Source organism: Orcinus orca, chromosome 11 (genome assembly GCF_937001465.1).
Source record: "Orcinus orca chromosome 11, mOrcOrc1.1, whole genome shotgun sequence".
Classification (NCBI taxonomy): Eukaryota; Metazoa; Chordata; class Mammalia; order Artiodactyla; family Delphinidae; genus Orcinus; species Orcinus orca.
This window is the reverse complement of record NC_064569.1, coordinates 85,936,808-85,955,065: the sequence shown is the minus strand read 5'-3', so window position 1 is coordinate 85,955,065 and position 18,258 is coordinate 85,936,808. Positions and strand designations below refer to the sequence as shown.

At 38.4% G+C, this 18,258-nt stretch overlaps 1 protein-coding gene across 5 annotated transcripts in view; it reads left to right on the top strand.

Moving 5' to 3' along the window:
• Positions 1-18,258, top strand: part of SLC41A2 (solute carrier family 41 member 2) — a 129,285-nt gene that overhangs the window by 28,353 nt on the left and 82,674 nt on the right. For 4 of the 5 annotated variants that reach the window (XM_033427576.2, XM_033427579.2, XM_033427577.2 and 1 more), the window contains exon 3: positions 12,563-12,670. In XM_033427576.2, the coding sequence (XP_033283467.1) occupies positions 12,563-12,670 (108 nt within the window). Of the gene's footprint in view, positions 1-7,920; positions 8,187-12,562; positions 12,671-18,258 lie in introns of those variants that run through there. The other variant, XM_049694923.1, reaches the window with a different exon arrangement.

Sequence of the window (18,258 nt, the reverse complement as noted above, 5' to 3'; positions counted from 1 at the left end):
TGGAGAGACTTGCCATATTCATGGCTTAGAAGACTCAACATAATAAAGATGTCAGTCCTCCCCAAACTGTACACATGTTTAACAGAACTTTAAAAATCTCCACAAGATTTTTTAATAGAATAAATAATATTAAAATGTATATGCAAAGGGAAAGAAAATAGAATTTTCTTTTTAAAAATCAAAGTGGGAAGGATCAGTCTACTTGATTCCAAGCTTATTAAAATGACCACAGTAATCAAGACTGTGGTATTTGGTGGAGGGATAGACACGCTTAAACTTTTGACACCAAAAGTGTGATCCATAAAATGGAAAATGGATAAATTGGACTTTATCAAATAAAAATTTTGTTCTGTGAAAGACCTTGTTGAAAGAATGAAAAGCCAAGTTACAGAGAGAAAGAAATTATTTGCGAACCACACATCTGGCAAAAGGCTAGAATAAAGAACTCTCAAAAACTCAACATTTTAACAAAAACAGCCCAGTTAGAAAATTGGCAAAAAAAAAAAAAAAAAAAAGCATAGAGACGTTTCACAGAAGAATATGTACAGATGGCAAATAAACTTGAAAAGATATTTAGTATCTTTAGCCATTAGAGGAACGCAAATGAAAACCACAATGAAATATCACTGTGTACCTATCAGAATGATTATAATAAAAAATAGTGGTAGTATCAAATGCTGTTGAGCATGTAGAGAAAAGGTATCACTCGTATATTGCTGTTGGGAATTTAAAATGACACAGCCGCTCTGGAAAACACTTTTGACAGTTTCTTTAAAAAAAATAAAACCTAAACATTAACTATCATACAACCTAGGAATTGCATTCCTGGGCATTTATTCCAGAGAATGAAGACTTACGCTAACACAACTCCTGTACGTGAATGTTTACAGCAGCCTTATTCATAATAGCCAAGAACTGGGATACACGCCAGAAGTCCTTCAACAGTCAAATGGTTTAACAAACTCTGGTAAATCCATATGATGGGATACTACTCAGCAACAAAAAGAATGAACTGTTGACACATGCAACAATCTAGATGAATCTCCAGAGAATTATGCTGAGTGGAAAAAGCAAATCTCAAAAGGTTATACATATTATATTCATTTATAAAAATTCTTGAACCAACATTTTCTGGAAATGTAGAACAGATTAGCAGTTGCCAGGGATTAAGAAGGGGCTGGGAGTGGAGAAAAGTGGACGTGGCTATAAAAGGGCAACAGGAGGAATCATTGTGGTGATGGAAATGTTCTGTATCTTGACTATATCAATATCAATATCCTGGTTGTGAGATTGTCCTAGAGTTTTGCGAGATATTACAATTGGGGGAAACTGGATAAAGGATACATGGGATCTCTCTATTATTTTTAATAACTGCAAGTGAATCTATAATTATTTCAAAAAGTTTAATGAAAAACATAATATATGTATCTGGTAAAGCATATTTAAGCTGTATGAAACAATATATAAAGGAAAAAGAAGTCTCCTTTTTTTTTTAACATCTTTATTGGAGTATAATTGCTTTACAATGGTGTGTTAGTTTCTGCTTTATAACAAAGTGAATCAGTTATACATATACATATGTTCCCATATCTCTTCCCTCTTGCATCTCCCTCCCTCCCACCCTCCCTATCCCACCCCTCTAGGTGGTCACAAAGCACTGAGCTGATCTCCGTGTGCTATGTGGCTGCTTCCCACTAGCTATCTATTTTATGTTTGGTAGTGTATATATGTCCATGCCACTCTCTCACTTTGTCACAGCTTACCCTTCCCCCTCCCCATGTCCTCAAGTCCATTCTCTAGTAGGTCTGTGTCTTTATTCCTGTCTTGCCCCAGGTTCTTCATGACATTTTTTTTTTCCTTAGAGTCGATATATATGTGTTAGCATACGGTATTTATTTTTCTCTTTCTGACTTACTTCACTCTGTATGACAGACTCTAGGTCCATCCACCCCACTACAAATAACTCAATTTCATTTCTTTTTATGGCTGAGTAATATTCCACGGTATATGTGTGCCACATCTTCTTTATCCATTCATCTGTTGATGGACACTTAGGTTGCTTCATGTCCTGGCTACTGTAAATAGAGCTGCAATGAACCTTTTGGTACATGACTCTTTTTGAATTATGGTTTTCTCTGGGTATATGCCCAATAGTGGGATTGCTGTCTCGTATGGTAGTTCTATTTTTAGTTTTTTAGGGAACCTCCATACTATTCTCCATAGTGGCTGTATCAATTTACATTCCCACCAACACTGCAGGACGGTTCCCTTTTCTCCACACCCTCTCCAGCATTTATTGTTTGTTGATTTTTTGATGATGGCCATTCTGACCAATGTGAGATGATATCTTATTGTAGTTTTTTTGTTGTTTGTTTGCGGTACGCGGGTCCCTCACTGTTGTGGCCTCTCCCATTGCGGAGCATAGGCTCCGGACACGCTGGCTCAGCGGCCATGGCTCACAGGCCTAGCCGCTCTGCGGCATGTGGGATCTTCCCGGATCGGGGCACGAACCCGTGTCCCCTGCATCGGCAGGCGGACTCTCAACCACTGCGCCACCAGGGAAGCCCCTCATTGTAGTTTTGATTTGCATTTCTCTAATGGTTAGTGATGTTGAGCATCCTTTCATGTGTTTGTTGGCAATCTGTGTATCTTCTTTGGAGAAATGTCTGTTTAGGTCTTCTGCCCATTTTTGGATTGGGTTGTTTGTTTTTTTGATATTGAACTGCATGAGCTGCTTATAAATTTTGTAGATTAATCCTTTGTCAGTTGCTTCATTTGCAAATATTTTCTCCCATTCTGAGGGTTGTCTTTTGGTCTTATTTATGGCTTTCTTTGCTGTGCAAAAGCTTTTAAGTTTCATTAGGTCCCATATGTTTATTTTTGTTTTTATTTCCATTTCTCTGGGAGGTGGGTCAAAAGGATCTTGCTGTGATTTATGTCATAGACTGTTCTGCCTATGTTTTCCTCTAAGAGTTTTATAGTGTCTGGCCTTACATTTAGGTCTTTAATCCATTTTGAGTTTATTTTCATGTATGGTGTCAGGGAGTGTTCTAATTTCATACTCTTACATCGACCTCTCCAGTTTTCCCAGCACCACTTATTGAAGAGGCTGTCTTTTCTCCACTGTATATTCTTGCCTCCTTTATCAAAGATAAGGTGACCATATGTGTGTGGGTTTATCTCTGGGCTTTCTATCCTGTTGCATTGATCTATATTTCTGTGTTTGTGCCAGTACCATACTGTCTTGATTACTGTAACTTTGTAGTATGGTCTGAAGTCAGGGAGCCTGATTCCTCCAGCTCTGTTTTTCTTTCTCAAGATTGCTTTGGCTATTCGAGGTCTTTTGTGTTTCCATACAAATTTTGAAATTTTTTGTTCTAGTTCTGTGAAAAATGCCAGTGGTAGTTTGATAGGGATTACATTGAATCTGTAGATTGCTTTGGGCAGTATAGTCATTTTCACAATGTTGATTCTTCCAATCCAAGAACCTGATATATCTATCCATCTATTTGTATCATCTTTAATTTCTTTCATCAGTGTCTTATAATTTTCTGCATACAGGTCTTTTGTCGCCTTAGGTAGGTTTATTCCTAGATATTTTATTCTTTCTGTTGTAGTGGTAAATGGGAGTGTTTCCTTAATTTCACTTTCAAATTTTTCATCATTAGTGTATAGGAATGCTAGAGATTTCTGTCCATTAATTTTGTATCCTGCTGCTTTACCAAATTCATTTATTAGCTCTAGTAGTTTTCTGGTAGCATCTTTAGGATTCTCTATGTATAGTATCATGTCATCTGCAAAGAGTGACAGCTTTACGTCTTCTTCTCCGATTTGATCCTTTTATTTCTTTTTCTACTCTGATTGCCGTGGCTAAAACTTCCAAAACTATGCTGAGTAAGAGTGGTGAGAGTGGGCACCCTTGTCCTGTTCCTGATGTTAGTGGAAATGATTTCAGTTTTTCACCATTGAGGACGATGTTGGCTGTGGGTTTCTCATATATGGCCTTTATTATGTTGAGCAAAGTTCCCTCTATGCTTACTTTCTGCAGGGTTTTTATCATAAATAGGTGTTGAATTTTGTTGAAAGCTTTTTCTGCATCTATGGAGATGATTATATGGTTTTTCTCCTTCAATTTGTTAATATGGTTTATCACATTGATTGTTTTGTGTATATTGAAGAATCCTTGCATTCCTGGAATAAACCCCACTTGATCATGGTGTCTGATCCTTTTAATGTGCTGTTGGATTCTGTTTGCTAGTATTTTGTTGAGGAATTTTGCATCTATGTTTCTCAGTGATATTGGCCTGAAGTTTTCTTTCTTTGTGACATCCTTGTCTGGTTTTGGTATCAGGGTGATGGTGGCCTCGTAGAATGAGTTTGGGAGTGTTCCTCCCTCTGCTGTATTTTGGAAGAGTTTGAGAAGGATAGGTGTTAGTTCTTCTCTAGATGTTTGATAGAATTCGCCTGTGAAGCCATCTGGTCCTGGGCTTTTGTTTGTTGGAAGATTTTTAATCACAGTTTCAATTTCAGTGCTTGTGATTGGTCTGTTCATATTTTCTATTTCTTCCTGATTCAATCTTGGCAGGTTGTGCATTTCTAAGAATTTGTCCATTTCTTCCAGGTTGTCCATTTTATTGGCATAGAGTTGCTTGTAGTAATTTCTCATGATCTTTTGTATTTCTGCAGTGTCAGTTGTTACTTCTTTTCCATTTCTAATTGTAGTGATTTGAGTCTTCTCCCTGTTTTTCTTGATGAGTCTGGCTAATGGTTTATCAATTTTGTTTATCTTCTCAAAGAACCAGCTTTTAGTTTTATTGATCTTTGCTATAGTTTCCTTCATTTCTTTTTCATTTATTTCTGATCTGATTTTTATGATTTCTTTCCTTCTGCTAACTTTGGGGTTGTTTTGTTCTTCTTTCTCTAATTGCTTTAGGTGCAAGGTTAGGTTGTTTATTTGAGATGTTTCCTGTTTCTTAAGGTAGGATTGTATTGCTATAAACTTCCCTCTTAGAACTGCTTTTGCTGCATCCCATAGATTTTGGGTCGTTGTGTCTCCATTGTCATTTGTTTCTAGGAATTTTTTTATTTCCTCTTTGATTTCTTCAGTGATCACTTCGTTATTAAGTAGTGTATTGTTTAGCCTCCATGTGTTTGTGTTTTTTACAGATCTTTTCCTGTAATTGATATCTAGTGTCCTAGTGTTGTGGTTGGAAAAGATACTTGATACGATTTCAATTTTCTGAAGTTTACCAAGGCTTGATTTGTGACCCAAGATATGATCTATCCTGGAGAATGTTCCATGAGCACTTGAGAAAAATGTGTATTCTGTTGTTTTTGGATGGAATGTCCTATAAATATCAATTAAGTCCATCTTGTTTAATGTATCATTTGAAGCTTGTGTTTCCTTATTTATTTTCATTTTGGATGATCTGTCCATGGGTGAAAGTGGGGTGTTAAAGTCCCCTACTATGATTGTGTTACTGTCGATTTCCCCTTTTATGGCTGTTAGTATTTTCCTTATGTATTGAGGTGCTCCTATGTTGGGTGCATAAATATTTACAATTGTTATATCTTCTTCCTTCTTCTTGGATTCATCCCTTGATCATTATGTAGTGTCCTTCTTTGTCTCTTCTAATAGTCTTTATTTTAAAGTCTATTTTGTCTGATATGAGAATTGCTACTCCAGCTTTCTTTTGGTTTCCAGTTGCATGAAATATCTTTTTCCACCCCTTACTTTCAGTCTGTATGTGTCTCTAGGTCTGAAGTGGGTCTCTTGTAGACAGTAAATATATGGGTCTTGTTTTATATCCATTCAGCCAATCTGTGTCTTTTGGTGGGAGCATTTAGTCCATTTACATTTAAGGTAATTATTGATATGTATGTTCCTATTCCCATTTTCTTAATTGTTTTGGGTTCGTTGTTGTAGGTCTTTTCCTTCTCTTGTGTTTCTTGCCTAGAGAAGTTCCTTTAGCAGTTGTTGTACAGCTGGTTTGGTGGTGCTGAACTCTCTCAGCTTTTGCTTGTCTGTAAAGGTTTTAATTTCTCCATTGAATCTGAATGAGATTCTTTCTGGGTAGAGTAATCTTGGTTGCAGGTTTTTCTCCTTTATCACTTTAAATATGTCCTGCCAGTCCCTTCTGGCTTGCAGTTTCTCTGAAAGATCAGCTGTTAACCTTATGGGGATTCCCTTGTGTGTTATTTGTTGTTTTTCCCTTGCTGCTTTTAATATGTTTTATTTGTATTTAATTTTTGACAGTTTGATTAATATGTGTCTTGGTGTATTTCTCCTTGGATTTATCCTGTATGGGACTCTCTGTGCTTCCTGGACTTGGTTAACTATTTCCTTTCCCATATTAGGGAAGTTTTCAACTATAATCTCTTCAAATATTTTGTCAGTCCCTTTCTTTTTCTCTTCTTCTTCTGGGACCCCTATAATTCGAATGTTGGTGCGTTTAATGTTGTCCCAGAGGTCTCTGAGACTGTCTTCAGTTCTTTTCATTCTTTTTTCTTTATTCTGCTCTGCAGTAGTTATTTCCACTATTTTATCTTCCAGCTCACTTATCTGTTCTTCTGCCTCAGTTATTCTGCTATTGATCCCATCTAGAGTATTTTTAATTTCATTTATTGTGTTGTTCATCGTTGTTTGTTTCATCTTTAGTTCTTCTAGGTCCTTGTTAAATGTTTCTTGCATTTTGTCCATTCTATTTCCAAGATTTTGGATCATCTTTACTATCATTACTCTGAATTCTTTTCCAGGTAGACTGCCTATTTCCTCTTCATTCGTTAGGTCTGGTGGATTTTTAACTTGCTCCTTCATCTGCTATGTGTTTTTCTGTCTTCTCATTTTGCTTATCTTACTGTGTTTGGGGTCTCCTTTTTGCAGGCTGCAGGTTCGTAGTTCCCGTTGTTTTTGGTGTCTGTCCCCAGTGGCTAAGGTTGGTTCAGTGGGTTGTGTAGGCTTCCTGGTGGAGGGGACTAGTGCCTGTGTTCTGGTGGATGAGGCTGGATTTTGTCTTTCTGGTGGGCAGGTCCATGTCTGGTGGTATGTTTTAGGGTGTCTGTGGCCTTATTATGATTTTAGGCAGCCTCTCTGCTAACGGATTGGGTTGTGTTCTTGTCTTGCTAGTTGTTTGGCATAGGGTGTCTAGCACTGTAGCTTGCTGGTCGTTGAGTGAAGCTGGATCTTGGTGTTAAGATGGAGATCTCTGGGAGATTTTCGCCGTTTGATATTACGTGGAGCTGGGAGGTCTCTTGTGGACCAGTGTCCTGAAGTTGGCTCTCCCACCTCAGAGGCACAGCCCTGATGCCTGGCTAGAGCACCAAGAGCCTTTCATCCACACGGCTCAGAATAAAAGGGAGAAAAAATAGAAAGAAAGAGAGAAAGAGAGAGAGAGAGAAAGTAAAAGAAAGGAAATAAAGTTATTAAAATAAAAAATAATTATTAAGAAAAGAATTTTTAAAAAAATGGACAGACAGAACCCTAGGACAAATGGTAAAAGCAAAGCTATACAGACAAAATCACACGCAGAAGCATACATATACACACTCACAAAAAGAGAAAAAGGGAAAAAATATGTTTATCTTTGGTCCGAAAGTCCACCTCCTTAATTTGGGATGATTCGTTGTCTATTCAGGTATTCAACAGATGCAGGGTACATCAAGTTGATTGTGGAGATTTAATCCACTGCTTCTGAGCCTACTGAGAGAAATTTCCCTTTCTCTTTGTTCGCACAGCTCCCGGGGTTTAGCTTTGGATTTGGACCCGCCTCTGCGTGTAGGTTGCCTGAGGGCATCAGTTCTTCGCTCAGACAGGACGGGGTTAAAGGAGCACCTGATTCGGAGCCTTTGGCTCACTCAGGCCGGGGGGAGGGAGGGGTACGGATGCGTGGCGAGCCTGCGGCGGCAGAGGCCAGCGTGATGTTGCACCAGCAGCCTGAGGCCTGCCGTGTGTTCTCCCGGGGAAGTCGTCCCTGGATTACGGGACCCTGGCAGTGGCGGGCTGCATAGGCTCCCGGGAGGGGAGGTGTGGATAGTGACCTGTGCTCGCACACAGGTTTCTTGGTGGCTGCAGCAGCAGCCTTAGCGTCCCATGCCCGTCTCTGGTGTCCACGCTGATTCCCGCGGCTCGTGCCCGTCTCTGGAGCTCCTTGAAGCGGCGCTGTTAATCCCCTCTTCTCGCGCACCAGGTAACAAAGAGGGAAGAAAAAGTCTCTTGCCTCTTCGGCAGATCCAGACCTTTTCTCTGACTCCCTCCTGGCTAGCCGTGGTGCAGTAGCCCCTTCAGGCTGTGTTCACGCTGCCAGCCCCAGTCCTCTCCCTGTGCTCCGACGGAAGCCCAAGCTTCAGCTCCCAGCCCCGCCCGCCCGGTGGGTGAGCAGACAAGTCTCTCGGGCTGGTGAGTGCCAGTCGGCACCAATCCTCTGTGCGGGAATCTCTCTGCTCTGCCCTCCGCACCCCTGTTGCTGCGCTCTCCTCTGCAGCTCCGAAGCTTCCCCTCTCCGCCACCCGCAGTCTCCGCCCGCGAAGGGACTTCCTAGTGTGTGGAAACCTTTCCTCCTTCACAGCTCCCTCCCCGAGGTGCAAGTCCCGTCCCTATTCTTTGTCTCTGTTTTTCCTTTTGCCCTACCCAGGTACGTGGGGACTCTCTTGTCTTTTGGGAGGTCTGAGGTCTTCTGCCCACGTTCAGTAGGTGTTCTGTAGGAGCTATTCCACATGTAGATGTATTTCTGATGTATTTTTGGAAAGGAAAGTGATCTCCGCGTCTTACTCTTCCACCATCTTGAAGCTCCCAGAAGTCTCCTTTTCTATGTGCCCTTCCCCTATTCCCTTCTTTAGAATTTACTGGTATTATTTTTTTCTGTCTCCTTCCACTGACATTAAATGCATGTACATTGAGATATATATATATATATATATATGCTAATATATATGTGTGTGTATTCACTAAAAAACACAAGCAAAAAACATCCTATAATGCTGCTCTTCACCCTGCTCTTAATTTATCTTGGAGCTTCCTTATAGATACACACAGATTTACCAAATTCTTCTCTGGAGAGCTCTATTGTTATGTTCTATTGCAAAGATGTATCATTGTTTTTCTACCAAGTGAGCTAATGAAGGAGATTTAAAGTACCTCAGATCTTTTGTGATTATGAACAGTGATGAAGTTGACTCATTATATGTATGTGTTTGAACTCACATTCAACTTTATTTGTAGGATAAATTCCTTGAAGTAGAGTTTTGAGTTGAAAATTATGTGCATTTTACATTTGATAGATATTGCTGAATTCCCCCAAAGAAGTTAAACCAATAGTGTAATGGAGTGCTTATTTCCTTATACTCTTACCGACAGTATTATCCAACTTTCTGAACTTTACCAATCTCACAGAAGAAAATTGATCACCTTTTAATTTGCATTTTTAAAATTATGAGTGAGGTTGGTCACTGGGTCATATGTCTAAAAGTGAATGGGTTTAGTTTTTCAAAACTAAGTTAAAATGAGAAACAAATCTTCTCCAGCTCTGGGGTATATAAGTTTTTTTAAAATTGCATAAGCTTCTTTTACCAATTAGTTATTTTTAAACTTTTTCTGTTTATTTTTAAGTTAGGACTCTATGGATGTATTCCTCAACTTGTTTATTCTTTTTTTTAAATTTAATTTTATTTATTTTTCTTTTTTTTTTAAGTTTCATTTTTGTTTGTCCTTTTGGACATTAATAGATTTTTAGGTTTCGAGTATAGGACATATGTAAGCAACCTGACATTATGTTTGAGGTATGGGTGCTTACGTAAGATTCTGGGTATTGACAGACATCTAAAATTAGGTAAGATTAGGAGTTGATTTCCTGTAGGGAGGATTCTTGTGGAGAAGTTTAGCAGTGCATAATAATCTGCATAGCCTCAGAGGACATGTCTGTATTGTGGCAAAATTTATAAGTGGGTGTAATTTATTTGGGTCACTGGCTGCCTCAGCATCCCCTTTCTGGACTTTTTTTTTTTTTTTTTTTGGCATTACCTCTTCCTGACAGGAAAATTAACTGATAATATATCTTGGTGTTATAGCTAATAAACCCTCAATATTGTTATTTATTACTATGTACAGTCATGGTCCTGAGCACAACTGTATGAGGTAGGTACACTTATGACCCTATTTTAGATGAATAAAGTAAAGCATAGTTTTGCTCAAGTCATACAGTAAAAGTAGTCGTATCAGAATTGCAACTCAGATATAATCTGATTCCAGAGCCCTTTTCTTTGACTAACGTGCTGTACTGTTTCTCACCATTCTCGTATTTCCCAAACTGTGTGTCTGGACACCCTAGGGTTGCTGTGGGATATGTTAAATTTTTGAGGGAAACACAGTGACATCTCTTGGACACTCTACAGACCACTGACTCGAGGTGGTTCAACATATCAGCATTAGATCACACTCCATCTGACATACCTCTGCAAAGCTACATTTTCAGCGGTGCTGGGAAAAAAAGCAAGTGTCACACAAAAATCAATACAGAACAAGAAATGAAGGCAGTAGTTTCCAAATTCCAAGGTTTGAGACGCTGTGCAGTGCCCAACAGATACACACATCCTGTTAGTAAGTACTTGTGGTAACATGACTTAAAAATATGATTTATTCTTTCAATTTATTTGTGTTATTTCTTCAAATGGCTACCAAATTGTTAGGAAATAAATACTTATTAAATTGTTTGGACCTAGCTACTTAGTAGGACTGTTAGATACTTCTTTTGGCCTAGGGTTGTCATGAAAACATTTCTGAGATACTACAGGTGCTGTGAGCTGAGAAAGTTTGAGAAATTCTGAAAGCCCACCTCTGCACGTGTAGAGAGAAGAATGCAGAATTTATTGGGCATGAGGTTGGAAATCAATACGTGATAGTTCTTATTGTTATATCAATGCTAAGATGTGTTTTCATAGTAATTCTCACAGGAGCATTTGATTTGAATTAAACTTGGAAAGGGTGGTAGTAACCCAAAGGAATGCATCCCAACAGATCCAAAGTGGGATGGCAGTGACTGATAGAGCAATTTGGATATTCCGGTGTTTCTAAAATTGTGTAGGTAGGTGTCTTAATATTGTGACCTAGGTAATCCCAAATTATGTCTAATGTGATAAAAACAATACCTATCTCGTAAATTTGTTGTGAAGATTAAATGATTAAACCTAGAACAGTGCCTGGCACTAACAAGCAATCAGTGAATGTTGACTGTTGTTAATATTTATCATTATTATTATCTGTTGTTATTCATCATCATCATCATCACTGTCATCTGTGGAGGATGCATATTCCAGTAGCACAGCAGGATTCTTACCTATCATAAAACATGGACAGAATTGTTTGTTAGTTTTTTGACATGTTAAGGAATCTGAGAGGCTACTGGACCCCGAGTGCTGTTTTTAGGCCCATCCTTAATTGACTTGAACCCTGGAGGGATTCCCTTGTAAAACTGTTAAACCAGGTTTTTACCAAAGACTGGTCTGATAAACATTTCCTAAAGCTTCTTTAGGCCCTAGTTCTGCACCTATTTGGAACAGCCTCTAGGGAAACTTTGGGGACAAACTGAAATTTTCTTTCATTTTTCCGATCGATTTGTCTTACTTTTCTCACCTGTCTTGGTGTTAGTGACAAGACTGTATTCTTGATATTTTTTGGCATAAATTAATATGCCTAGTCCCTAAAGTCTCCTTTGGGACAATCACCTCTTAATAACACTTGTAAAGTAGCATTTTGTGTTATTCAGTCATTTGTATGGTCTTTTCAGTTTATAAAGTACTTTAATATCTATTGTTTTCATTATTATGGTATTTCCTCATAGGCTAGACAGGGCAGGTAGTATCTTCATTTCATGGATGAAGAAACTGAGGTCAGAATGGTAGGTAATTCCATCCAGGATCACACAGCCAGGTTATGACAGATCTGTGCCTAGAATAAGAAATTTTCTTATTTCCAGTTTAGTACTCTTTTATGATCCTGTGCTCTGCAGCCTCTTGCCTCACACCCTAAAATGGGGAGCAGAACATGGGATGACTCAGAACTCCTGGGGTCAATTCTAGGTCCCATTTTTTGATCTTGGGAAAATCATTTTAACTTATTTGAATGCTTATTTCTTCATTTGTGAAACGAGCTAATAATATTACTGTAATATTCCTGTGGGTTGGTTGTAATTAGTGTTGGAACCAAGATTCAAATACAGGTTATCTGGTTCTTGAATCTGTGTTTTTAACCACTAGTTACACTGACTCTTGCCATCATAAAGAGATACAGTAGACTTTAAGAGTAACAGAGTTGTGTAGCAAGCTAGATGTACTATGAGATATAGTGAGTGTATCAGCTATTACTTCCAACTCTAACTGAATTTCTAAAGTAACTCAAGGTTTTAGAACTCTGGAGAATGGCTTAAGCTAAATGTTCACTGATTAAATGACCTGTGTAGTTATTCAAAATGTAGATGCAACATCGGAAAAAAGGCTGAGATTTTTAGAAATCTTTATTCTAAAGTGTTTTTTAAAGGGTGTCAGAAAATTCTATTTTTTTGTTTTCTTACAGCACTGGGAGGTGTTCAAAAAAGTAACAGAAGTTTTCATTTTAGTTCCTGCACTTCTTGGTCTCAAAGGGAACTTGGAAATGACATTGGCATCCAGATTATCCACCGCAGTAAGTTTTTTCCTATACGTAAACATATACTGTTTTATCTATACATAAACATATACTGTTTCTCTCTATTGAGGAGAACTTGCACCAGGAAAATAATTTTCTCCTCTGTCTACTGGTAAATTTCTGAACCTTAGGGCTATGCTAAGTAGTTATGCCTGTTAATCGTGCCCTGAAAGCTCCCTGGGTTGTCTAATCTGGGGATTATAGGCTTTCCTTTTTCCTGAGAAGAAGTAGCATTCTTGCCCCCTTTCATTCCAGGGCGTTCTAGCAATTATCATCAGTGCTTAAAACATGGCGCAAGTCAGATATTGAGATTCTTTATGGTTCGATGGTTGGTAAATTGTTATTTAAACTTTTTGTGATTGTAAAAGTAATACATGTTTATTATACAAACTGCAGGAAAGGGAAGAAAGTATCAAGAAGAAAATTTATAACTACCCCCAATTATTTACCTAGACATAATTACTATTAATATTTTGATATAGATCCTTGTATACTTGGGTATCTCTACCTATGCATAGGTATATCATAATGTAGATACATACTGTATATTCTAAAAAAAAGAACTGGAATCATATATATTCTCTTTTATAATCTGTGATATCCATTTGTAGATACATCATGATCATCTTTCCATATCAATAAATGTAGACCTATCTCATTATTTTTATTGGCTGTTTGTTTTTCTGTTGTATAGCTCTACCACAGTTTAATCCATCATCGTTATTGAATATATAGGTTCTTTTTAATGTTTTGCTGTTATAAACAATGTTGTAATGAATATTCTTATACATACAGTTTTACATTCTTATTTCTTTTGGGCAAATTCTAGGGTTGTAATTACTGTACAGGAAAAGAAAAAGTATACTTTTAAGGCTTTAGCCACATATTGCAGAATTGTCATCCATAAAGGTTAAACACTTGATAATACTGCCACCAGCAGGGTTCTGAGGTTTTTTAGTAGCCAAAAAGGACATTGTTTTTTCACTATAACATTCTTTGGGGGTTCACCATTGTGGAACCAAGTTATCATTAAAACCATGTAGCTAGTGAGGTTCACTTCAATGAGCCATCAGCCCACGGAACGTTAGCCAAAAATTAACTAAGTCATCATTACTAATTGCAGTGCTGTTAGTATATGAAGTTTGTTTCTTTCCTTAAAGAAGGTACAACAAATGAATCTATGAACTAGGAAAAAACATTTGTGTATCTAAAGGTAACCAAGATGTGGAAGCTGAACAACCATGTTGTTGATCGGAGCCCTCTTTCACTCCTCTTCCCCTCTCCCCATTTTTCCCCAGGCAGCTGTGAGTTCCCTAAGGTTTCTTGGGTGAAGCAGATGCTTGGAAAGGAAATGCATTAAATAATGTTTTATTAACATTATTATTGGCTTGCTCAATTAACAGAAAATGCTACATATGCCCTATGGAAATTTCTAAGCCCTTTCCTTACATATAAAAGGTCATATAGCCATACTCTGCCCAGGCAATAATGAAGTATTGGATGTTAGTGAGCTCTCATAATGTGCCAGCACTGTGCTAACTGCTTAACAAGGATGTCTCTTAACAACCCTATGAGATAAACACTATTCCTGTTTTACAGAGGAGGAACTGTGGCTTTGAACAGTTGAGTGATGAAGGGTGAATCCTGAGAGCTATTTTATATTAGGTGGTTAGGGAAAACTTCTCTGAGAGGTGGTGTGTAAGCTGGAGCCTGAATAATAAGAGTGAGTCAGCCATATCAAAATCTTGGAAAAGACCATTCCAGGTTACATTGTATCTAATCAGTGTAATGATGTCAGTGTAATAATGTCAAATATTTATAAGCGTTCTGTACAGATTCACTTTCACAGTTGAGCCTGTGTAACTGTATGTCTATGTAGTAAACAGAGGCCCATGTAACCGTATATCTATGTAGTTTAACATTAAACAACAAGCTTACAAATTAAAAAAAACTTCTAGGGACTTTCTTTTCCTGGTGGCTTAGTGGTTAGGAATCCACCTGCCAATGCAGGGGACACGGGTTCGAGCCCTGGTCTGTAAGATCCCACATGCCGCAGAGAAACTAAGCCCATGCACCACATCTACTGAGCCTGAGCTCTAGAGCCCACGAGCCACAACTACTGAGCCCCCATGCCACAACTACTGAAGCCCGGGCACCTAGAGCCCGTGCTCCGTAACAAAAAGAAGCCACCGCAATGAGAAGCCCGTGCACTGCAACGAAGAGTAGCCCCCGCTCGCCACAGCTAGGGAGAAAGCCTGCATGCAGCAACAGAGACCCAATGCAGCCCAAAATAAATAATTTTTTTTTAAATCTCTATCTTTCTGCCTTGGCAAATACAGTATATCCTTTGATGATCTGGAAGTCCAAGATCAAATTTAGAATTCTTGAACTTCTTGGGTTCTATTTTGGAACATAGTGATATGGAGAGAGCCAGCCCCTGGTCTGATGCCTGCCCCCTTCCTTCTCCACCCTTGGCCCTATGTCCTGCACTTTGAAAGACCTCACACATACCTCACACCTCACGTTCATCTATACCCCCAACAAACAGCCAGCCCTTGAGCGCTCCTTGGCTTGGGCATGCACCAGTGCTGGCATGGTCTGCCTTCAGGAAGATTGGCTTCAGGAAGAGGCCATTGGGCTCTAGGCCATTTAGTCAGGGAGCTTTGTGATCCCAGGTATCTGGAGTGTGGCCTAGAAGGGGATGAGACACAGGCTTCGAGTGGGCACACTGCTTGGGCCCTGTGCACTCTTCATCCTAAGGAATGGGGCATAGCTAAAGGAGGGCCAAAGTGGGGCCTTCTAAGCCATGGGTCTCAGAGCTGAAGTCCCTCTTACAGAATTAGAGAACTACCGATTCTAGATTCCAGGAGTGAAAACTTCTCTTGGCCTAAGGAAAATTATATGACATAGAAGAGACTTAGAAGCTTCCTTGTGATGTACTTCTGCAAGATATTAAAACAGGATGGAAAAGTTATATATTAAGAAGGGTTGCTTGAACAAAATAGCCGTAATATTATACTCTGAAGGTAGCAGTCACAGGACTTACTAATAACCAGTGGTTGCCTACAGAGAAAGCAGTTCTTTTATTGGAAGCTTCTTAAGTAACCAAATGGCTGTACCTTGAAGTATACAAGTATCTCTTACATGATATCTGTCCTATCATTCTACTCTTGAGACGATACTGAAATTAGTGTGAATGCAATAAAAGCTGAGATATAAATGGAAATCCACTACTTTTTGGTGTCTTGGAAGCCAGTCACATGGCTCCATTGTTACACTTTTAGATCCGAGGTTTAAATGCAAATTTTTCTCAAGTGATCATGTGAAGCAGTAAGTACATGTAAAAACATTAAAATTTTAAAATGTGTTAGGACAACACCCTTTGACTCATCTGAAAATATTTAGAAAGCATCAACATCAAGCAATATACAAAGTTTCAGTTTATGCAATTATTTCAATGAAATTGCATCATCACTATTAACCAAAATGTCAAACCTGGGAATTAAAGAGGATATAAGTCCTTTATCAATTATATTTATTTCCTAATATAATATTTAGGAAAGAAAGCCTAATAATTTGATAACACCGTCATTCTCAGCAGTATCTAGACTGGCAAAAGTAGCCAAAAACATTCTTGATTGTTTAATGACTTCATTTGAAAGTGGGCATCTGTATAGTATTACAAATATGATGTATAGTGACCACAGGATCAATCTAGCAGCCCTCAGTGCTAAGAACTTATTTCTCAAAAATTTAATAATAAGATGGTAATAAGATTTTAAAAATTTGATTAAATTTCACATTTGTTCTAATCTCCTAGAAGTTCATCATATAATGGTGACATTTGGTGTCAGCTGAATATTGATTTTAACACTTGGCATCCAACTGGAATGTGTGTCTAGTATACCTCTAGCTTTTGTCTTCAAAAACAAAACAAAAACTTTTATATAGTTTTACTGAGGTTTTCAAAGTTAGTGAAATTACATGCATGTGTTCCATCTGCCATCTTTTCCCAGTGATCTACCCTTGATCTATTATGTTTTAAGAGCTGATGGGTTACCTAGATAGAACTCAATCCAAGAGTCTTTTTGACAGGAGAGGAGAATAAAGAAGAGGTCTTGAAAAACAAGAGTGGCAACATTTAAGGGAGAAGAAAGTTATTAGAATGAGAGTTAAAAGGTGGCTTTAGGTACATTTTATTAGAAAATGAACTTTGTTCTGATACATGTAGTTAGGCATACCAACACTTAAGCAACTTGATAACTTTGCCAGGAAAACTGAAATTTTGGCTAACTTACCTCAAAGAAAATATTTCTAAAAGCAACATTCTTGAGCATTGCCCAGCATTTGTTTAGATTCAAATAACAGATTAAACATGCCAGTCCATTTTGAAATAAGCCATGCTGTAGGGAATCTGGTTAAAAAAGAATATGCTGCAAGTTAAATTGTTTAATTTGATTACGTATTACCATTAAAGCTGAATTTAATCTTATTATTTGAACTTGATTTGTTGTGGTGCCTATATTTTATATTAGATATTCTTATCAAATGTCTGATTTGTCTGTTCATATTTAAGACAGGAGAACTCCAAAGCTGATTAGAAGCTCAGCTCAGCTCACTGCAGGGTCATCTAGCTGGACCTTTCTTTGGGGAGATGGGATGGAGTCGCTATTTTCCATAGGTCAAGAATTGGGTCACTGATTATAAGATATCTGAGCCGTAAACTAAAGGAATTACTCAGTTCTCTAAGCAATTAAAACACCATAAACTAGGTGAATATACCATGTTATCGTGGCTTGATGCCATGAGTTTCTACTTTTCCATCTACTAATTTGTTTACTTTTATTTTTTGAGGCTCTTTGAGATAAAAATGTCCCCTTTATTGCCAGGGCCAGAGACAGGACTGTTGTTGATTTGTTATATTAGTGGTTCTCAAAATGTGTCCTTCTGAACAGCGGCATCAGCAACTTGTTAGAAGTGCAAGGTCCCAGCCCCACTCCAAGGCTACTGAATCAGAAACTCTGGGGTGTGGCTCAACATCTGTATTTTAACAATCTTTCCAGATGATTCTGATACACATCAAAGTTTGAGAACCACTGTGTTACATGAACAGCATGGAGGCCGATAGGGCTGGGACCAAGTGAGAGGGGGGAAAATCACAGGGTGTGAGATCACCTGTGGGTCATCGTGAGGACGTGGGTCATTGTGTGAAATGGGAAGCCTTTGGAAGGTTTTGAATAGTTGAGTGATGTGATTTGATAGATATTTTTAACAGATTATTTTGACTGTTGTGTTGAGACAGAGCTATAAGAGGCCAAAGACCAAAGTAGGGAGGCAAGTTGAGAGTCTGTTGGAATAATACTGCAGTCCAGAGTTGAGGTTGGCTTGGATCAGGGTGGGGTAGTAACAGGGGATGTAGTGAGACATAGTTGAAGTCCAGAACTCATTTTCAAAGAGAGTTGTCAGAATTGGCTGATTGATTAGCTGAAATTAAAGACCAGGAGTTGTCACTTGAAATTTTCTCTGGATCTGAGAGGGGTAGAAGTAACCAAATTAGAAGATGGAAAGCTAGTAACTTGTGGCAT